Source organism: Erpetoichthys calabaricus, chromosome 4, assembly GCF_900747795.2.
Source record: "Erpetoichthys calabaricus chromosome 4, fErpCal1.3, whole genome shotgun sequence".
Lineage (NCBI taxonomy): Eukaryota > Metazoa > Chordata > Cladistia > Polypteriformes > Polypteridae > Erpetoichthys > Erpetoichthys calabaricus.
In genome coordinates this window covers 107,724,742-107,732,595 of record NC_041397.2, presented here as the reverse complement: position 1 = coordinate 107,732,595, position 7,854 = coordinate 107,724,742, and the positions used below count along the sequence as shown (strand labels likewise).

The following is a 7,854-nucleotide window of genomic DNA, read 5'->3' as shown; positions in this document are numbered from 1 at the left end:
TAATTAAAGCTTGCAAATAAAGAGATTCCATGTAAATATTTTTCACATAGACATGATAATGACATTCTGAAGTCAAAGCAAGAAAGTACACAGAAACTCATGTAGGATCTCCAGACACTGGAAGCATCACAGAATGTACTACAATTTGGCTCAGTTCAGGTAGTAAAAGGCACAAAAGTAAAGGATACAAATTCCACACTCCACAGAAATGCTTATTCATAACCATATTGTGCATGTTTATTGTAACTGGACAAGTAGTCTGCTTTAAAGTACATATCAAACACATTGTAAGTAGAACATTTGAAATGGATTTCATTTAAAACTTTAATATAATATTTTTTGACTAAACCTTTGAAGAACGGACCATTAAGTAATGCATAAAACAGGAGGAAAAGCTCACCTGGCTTTAAATGCAATTTAAAGTATAAAGTTACAGACTTCTTACTGACAAAACAAAAATAAATCATTGTCATTGCCATGCATTGGGTGGAACTGTCGCCTCATGGATGTGATGTTCTGAGTTTAATATCACGCATTATGGAAGTCACACTCGTCTGTGAGACTTTAAGTCCATTCCTCCACATCTCCAACGGCATGCAGATTAGGTTGACTGGAGACTCCAAACTGGCCCTTTGTGTGAGTGTGGCTGAGTGTATGAGCTGGGCCTGCCTGCGTTCAACTAGTGCCCTGTCCACGGGTGATTCCCACCTTAAGCCTACTGCTGCAAGGGTTGGCAATGCCCCCCTAGTAACCCTCAGTTGGATCAGGCAGGTTTGAGAATGTTATGCTATTATTGCACAGTCAACACAATTACAGGATGCACAGCAGAAGAGCAGCACAGACATTTGTATTATTTACTGTTACAGCTTTAGATAGATAGATAGATAGATAGATAGATAGATAGATAGATAGATAGATAGATAGATAGATAGATAGATAGATAGATAGATAGATAGATAGATAGATAGATAGATAGATAGATAGATAGATAGATAGATAGATAGATAGATAGATAGATAGATAGATAGATAGATAGATAGATAGATAGATAGATAGATAGATAGATAGATAGATAGATACTTTATTAATCCCAAGGGGAAATTCACATACTCCAGCAGCAGCATACTGATAAAGAAACAATATTAAATTAAAGAGTGATAAAAAAAATGCAGGTAAAACAGACAATAACTTTGTATAATGTTAACATTTACCCCAAAGGGGTGGAATTGAACTTTATCATAGTTAAAAATTCTGTGCTGTACAAGAAACAAATTAAAACTTTGAAGTTCTCTTATAATCTGTAAATGGCTAGGTTGTAGCCAGTAGGCATGTAGACAGACAGATCCTTTACTGATCCTAATGTAAAACTGTATTGTTAAAGCAGCTGACAAAAACAATAACTACACAGAATATACTTAAGGTAAATGGCTATCTATGGTAGCAAGTCCTTGTGGACTTCCTCAAAGTAATTGATACAACAAAATAGGAAACCAAAGGCATGTACATTTCTTGATCAGTTAGCTAGGCCATTATAGATTACATCATTTCTGTTACCGAGCAGTCTGTGCTCACACTGCAGAAAGTCATTGACACTATTTAAATTGAACAACATGAACTGAAAGGCAGTGTACCTGTAAATGGCCTTCTGTCTACTAACAGTGCCAGCAAGAGAGAAAAAGGGTTAAAGCAGAAGGAAATAAAAAACAGGGGCAAAAGGATAGTTGATTACTCTGCAAAGTTTTAATTTTGAGTGACTGTCTGGAGATAAATGAAGAACGAGTTGGAAACAAACACTCAAAAAGGTAAGGGATCAGTACTTTGTGAGAAACACCATATGTGCACAGTACCTTTAAAACGTACAAAACTAAACCATTTGAAAGCAATCTCGTTTTTGCTCACAGGTCTCAGTCTTGCTTGTTGATATTTTGATTTTGGTATAAAACTGCAATGTTTAAATGCCCATGTTTCTAGCAAGGTATCAGTTGTTTTTTGTTCTACTTTATGAGAGATATGAGCACATTAAAAGGATAGCTCCCCAAAAATAAAGATATCTCTGAAATTTTAGAATAAAATCAAAGACCTATACTTTTCAAAACTAAGAAATTTTAAAACAAAGAGTTTTGAGGTCTGAGGAAGAATTTTAAAAAGTAGAATGAAATAAGCTAAGTAAATGGGACATATCAGTGAACAAACCTTGATGTACGACTTGCAGAGCAGGCAGTCATCACAAAGTAGGCCAAGGTCATCTATCACCTCCACCAAAGCGCACATTCTTTAGAGGTTCAGTCAGTCAGTCGGTCATTGTCCAACCCGCTATATCCTAACACAAGGTCACGGGGGTCTGCTGGATTCTTTGAAAATTTTTATTTCTTCAAACTGAATACCTGAGCAAATAACCCCAAAAAACACACACTTCTGGACAGTGGAGAGAGAAAAAAAATCTCTTTATTTGCAGCCATCACAAAACAAAAAATGACCAATGTAGTGCGAGTGCGAGCTTAAAATCTGGACACCAGTTATGCCGCTTGCATCACTAGACAAATTCATTAATCTTCATAAGTTACATAACTCCATTGCTTTTTTGGCATAATTATGCAATTTGCAGAAAAAATACAGCAGTCAACATAAATATTATATAAACTACAACTGTTGACATCAAGAAGATAACAATGTACTATTAATTAACTTGATACAGTTATTAAATTAGCAAGTCATTTACCATTACACATTCAGTTATTAAACACAAAATGTGTGGCCATTTATAAAGAGAGGAATGTACACAAAATAAAGTGACTATAATTTGAGAAATAGCCATAAACTTCGTGTTCCAACTCATCAGAGAATCACACCTTAGGTCTGAAGTACAGTTTTCCATTCAGCACCAGATATGTCACCTTTTAACTCTCCTGTGTATATTTCATATGGTATAGTGCTAAATATGAAAGGCATAATATTAACTTTCATTATTTTGAACCCTAACAACACTGGAGTGCAAACTTGTGTCATGTGAAATACAAACTGTTATGGCATTCAGACTTGAATAGTTGCCTGCTGTACTGGTGATTATCAATCCTGTACAACAATATCTCAATATATTCATAGTTTTAGTATTTAAATTGCACTGGGGAAGAGAATCCAAGATTGACGGTAAAGAATTTTTAACGTGCTGCTACTGCTTTTACATTAATTTTACTCAGTTTCTGCCTTTCCTTAAATACAACACATCTTTTTGTTTCAAAGCTTATGATACACCATAAAATATGGCACTTTCAGATGCTGCTGATTCTAAGATGATTTATTATTCATCTTAATTTTAATTAACAGTTCAAAAATACAAAATACATCAACTTTTATTAACTTAGAAATAGCCACAATTGGTTTCACTCAAATGCAATCTTACATTGATTAGTAAATCCCCGAATACTTTATTTTAAGATTAGCTTTGAGATGGCATTGACACAATTGATCCCCATACCATGTGCCACACACCGGACTACTAAAAAGGAATTGGGAAATTGGGTCCATTGCTGGGGAAGAGAAAGGCACTGTGTAAGTGCAAGTACTTAACTCTAACATTTTATTTGTGGGAAATTGTGTTTTGTCTGAGAGTTAGAACTTTCTGATTTTGGCAAGAATTAACAACTTGGTCGTTTTTGTTTCAGTGCACTGTGTGGGTCAGCAAACTCTTCATATAACTTTATAAAAATCTTGAAGTTAGGGCCGATGGATCTAGCAGTTTGTTTGGACATGATTTTTTAAAATCCTTTAAACACTTTTTTTTTTTTGTTGGAAGAACAATTTACTGACATCTGATTAGGGGTGACCTAGTAAATATACTAGGATTTAGTAGACAAATTAAGCAGCAATTCTGTGGATTGCAAAAATTGGTATCTACATATACTGTATTCAGTAATTTGATAAAAGGGCTGAAACCATATTTTAAAAGTTTAAAATGCTAATTTTTAAAACTGAAATTAGTGTCCAGCTCCAAAAAATGCTGTTACTATAAATTGCTAGTGTTGACAAGACATCTAGAGCAGACAAAATCCCAAGGTAATCCATTATTATGTGTCCATATTATTGTTAACACATGAATCAAGACAGGAAATAGTGTTTTAAACAATTAACAATTTAAATGTAAAAGTATTAGTGTCACTCACTCAAAACTCTGTGATAACATGAATACTTTGTGGTTAAGCAAGGTTTAGACACAAGTGATGTCTCACAGGAATAATTACTACTTGTGCGTCACCAGATCCCACTTCTGGTCTGATGCAATTAAAGTAGGAAATCTATGCTGGCTGCATTTCAAAATCTCTGAGACATACGCTGATAAAAATACCCTGGACTGCAGTTTCACACACTGTGTTATATACTCTCGCAGATTTTTTCAAATTAATGCAATAATGGAGAGAGACCAAGCCATTCATTCTTTTAGAAAGGCTTTCCCTTGCAAAGTTTAACACAGATTAGTCCAATTTACCTAAACTTACACTGCAATTACATTTTTTTTCTGAAAGATTTGTTGAACTAAGCATGTATGCTTATAAAAAGGTTGATTGTTTTTTCCATCATGATCCTATACAAATAAAAACTGAAATACCGGTAAGTATGGCATAGCTATATCTTTTAGTTACCAAAATCTACTGCAGATATGTCTCAGACTGACTTTTACCAATACAGAATATCAACAGGAGGCCTTTCATAGACAGAATGAGAATGACTTCATAGAAAGCTATGCCAAGGGAATTTCCCCATTGAAAAACAGTAATGCATTGTCTCTCACTTTTTCCAACAGCACACTAAACATACTGTGTGGACCTCAACGGCACAAATGAGGACTAATGCAAAAAATACAATATCTGAAAAAATATACTGCATCTGCTACATAGTATCTTATACTTTGTGCAGGAGCTGAGAAGCATGGCCACAAACACAAAAAACACTGAGCAAAAAGCAAAGCTGCAGTGGATTGAGAGGACTGATGATCTGGTGCGACAAAGCCAGGTCAATCACAACTGCATCAACAAACTAAGCAAATGTAACATTTACATTTGGAAAAAAGTAACTTTCTTCATTTTGATTGACCTGAAATTTAGTATTTTCAGTAAAGAATCTAACACAAACCTTTAATTTTGATTTTTGTTATGAGAGAAAAAGCCTGTTTCACATAACTGTTGATAATCATTCTAATCTTTTTTTAGATAAACATTTAACCAACTGTCCGTATGCATTTACGTGTAATTTAGAAGCCATTCAAATAATGGCTTGGGGGAATTAGTCTCTCCTTCCAACTCCACGTGTTCATAGTATCTCAAAACCGCTTGCAACAAATCTCCCACCTTCCAGTTCTTATCTTTTGCTCTCTTCAGAACAAATGGAAGCTTTTAAAGAAAAAAAGAGAGTTAGTAATTGGTTGACAATTAGAATTCAAAATAACAATATTCTTAAACCAGGAAAAAAAAGAATAATTATTTTTGTACAACAAACATGGTGAAAACCATCTAATACAACATCCTATATATCTATCTATCTAATCTGTATTTATAAAACACTAAATTTGGTTCCATTTTACAATGAAATTCTTTATGCACTAATAGCAAGAGACACATGGAAGGGCTGGAACATCAGACCATTTGGTTTACGACAAGAATCTTGCCAAACCTAATCATTTGTTTGGTTCTAGTTCTATGTGATTCACTCCTCCCTCAACATATTTTTAATCAACTTCTAATTCTAACTACTCATTAAGCTTCATCTTTTTTTGTTTACTTTCTCAAGAGTTTTGTCCTTTTCAAAGCCTCTGAAGTCATGCACAAACTGCAGATACACTCTTTTCCAAACAGAAACACAATTTTCAGAAGGCTTTTGTCATGCCTTTGCAATTTCACAAAGATATGGGTGTTGATGGGATACAGCAGAACTTTAAGTTTTGGATGATAGTCTTCTGATTGAAAATGAAGATCAGGAGTATTATTGAGAATAAGCAACATTCTGGAAGGGAGCGTTCTTTTCTCAAAGAAAATGATTCTCAGTTACATTGATAAAAACAGCTATCAATTCAGGGGCAATTCAGTCTTAAAAACAGTACCCCCTTCTTTGGGTCTGAAGTGTGCCAAATAGGAAGAGCTGCCTTACTGATGATAGACAAACAGCAGTTTGATGTTACAGCAACCAGAAACATTACATCTAAGGAACACAGTCCATCTGCGTTTACAGCTTTGAATCTTGGCATTGTTTTACTTTTCTGTTTTGGAAGTATATGTGCATGTTAGCATTTTTCCCAGTACAATACAGTTTCATCTTCATTAAAATTTGTTGCTGCAAATAACCTCTGTCTTTAATTATTTCTTTCATTAGGAAGACCAGCACAATTCTTTAAAAGATGAAGGCAATCATTACAAGTCACAGATAATTGAGGATTACGATAATTTCCTCTGTCTGAGTTTGTAAAGACTTCTAGACTTCATTTAATTCAGCTTAATGGGGTAAGTCTTTGATTTTCCATCCATACTATTAATAATTGTTCCGCATCATCAATAGCACCAGAAGGCTGATTTATTATTATTGTTGGCTTTAAAGGGGCAGTTCCTTTCACATGTTATTTGAAGTGAGCAGCATCTTTACAATTGTTTTCATTACTTACACTGAGGTACAGACTTTTCATGATATAGCTTTTTCCACCTTTATATTTCTTTATCATTATAATTTTCATTTCTAAATCAATTTTTGTGCATCCGTATATATCTTGGGCACTCTCAGAATCTGACTTTTTCCAGTCACAACTATAATATCATCGAAGTCAAAAACAAGAAAATGTTATGAAAAAATGTTACTGTGTAATGTCAAAATATTATTTAAACTGAGATATGCCTGTATAAACCCCTAATTGCTAATGTATAATTATATAAAGTACATAATAAAACAACAAATGACCAAAAACAAAATTCAACTTACCAGACAAAGTTCTTTCTCTGCAGGCTGTGCAAATTGCAAAACAGGCATTTCTGAATGAGATGCGGCAACCCACTGAAGCACTGTCCGCAGCTGAGGCTCCACTTCATGGCTCTTTATTTCAGTGTTAAGTAACAATATTCCTTTTCGAGTTAGTCCTAATCCACCTAAAGCAAACATTAAGAGGAATTAACACAGTAATTATTATATTTTAGTAAACTAATAAATTCCATCTTACATTTACATATCTTGCATACAGTGAACAGGTGTTTGCCACCTTTCTGATTCTCTATATTAAAGACCATTTTTCACAGTGAATGTGACTGTATACTGTATTTTCATGAAATATAGTAGTGTACACAGTAGAATCTAAAAGAAAAAACAAATCTCAACTGGATTGCTTCTCCTATTTGTTTGGTGTGAGTGGTAAATGAGGCATATAATTGTCATTGGATTATTCAATTACTAAATGAAGTGCACTCAAAGCAATAAACTGATTGAACTATCTATCAGGCCAGTCAAGCCTGTCCTATGCAAGCCCAACTCATGTCAGCAGGTAGGTTTAACAGGCACCCTGAAATACCCTGAAATTATGTTCTATACACAGCCATGTGAAAAATGGTACTTAGTGGAAGATGTGGGTCCAGTTATGTCTAAAGAAAAGCTAACACTGCGTTCAGTAAGGAATTTCACGGCTGGATTTCAGTATGGTAGAAATTACTGGATCAGGATAAACTGTCATTAATTTTACTCCACTGTGAATAATATCAAGTATAGGTGAGAAGCAAACAGGAAAAAGATCCCAAACACCATGCAGATCTGACCAACTGAAGAAAAATAAATTCATCGTTTTTGTTTAATCCAAATGCAAACATAAATCCCCCTGAGACAGTGCAGAAG

At 34.4% G+C, this 7,854-nt stretch overlaps 1 protein-coding gene across 2 annotated transcripts in view; it reads right to left on the bottom strand.

The window, feature by feature from the left end:
- Positions 1–2,427: 2,427 nt before the first annotated feature.
- The window catches only part of akap11 (A kinase (PRKA) anchor protein 11), a 113,010-nt gene continuing 107,583 nt past the window's right edge, over positions 2,428–7,854 (bottom strand). For both annotated transcript variants that reach the window (XM_028799664.2, XM_051927292.1), the window contains 2 exons: positions 6,958–7,121; positions 2,428–5,384 (listed from right to left, as the gene is read on the bottom strand). In XM_028799664.2, coding sequence (XP_028655497.1) covers positions 5,235–5,384; positions 6,958–7,121 — 314 coding nt within the window. In that variant the 3' untranslated portion in view covers positions 2,428–5,234. The remainder of the gene's footprint in view (positions 5,385–6,957; positions 7,122–7,854) is intronic.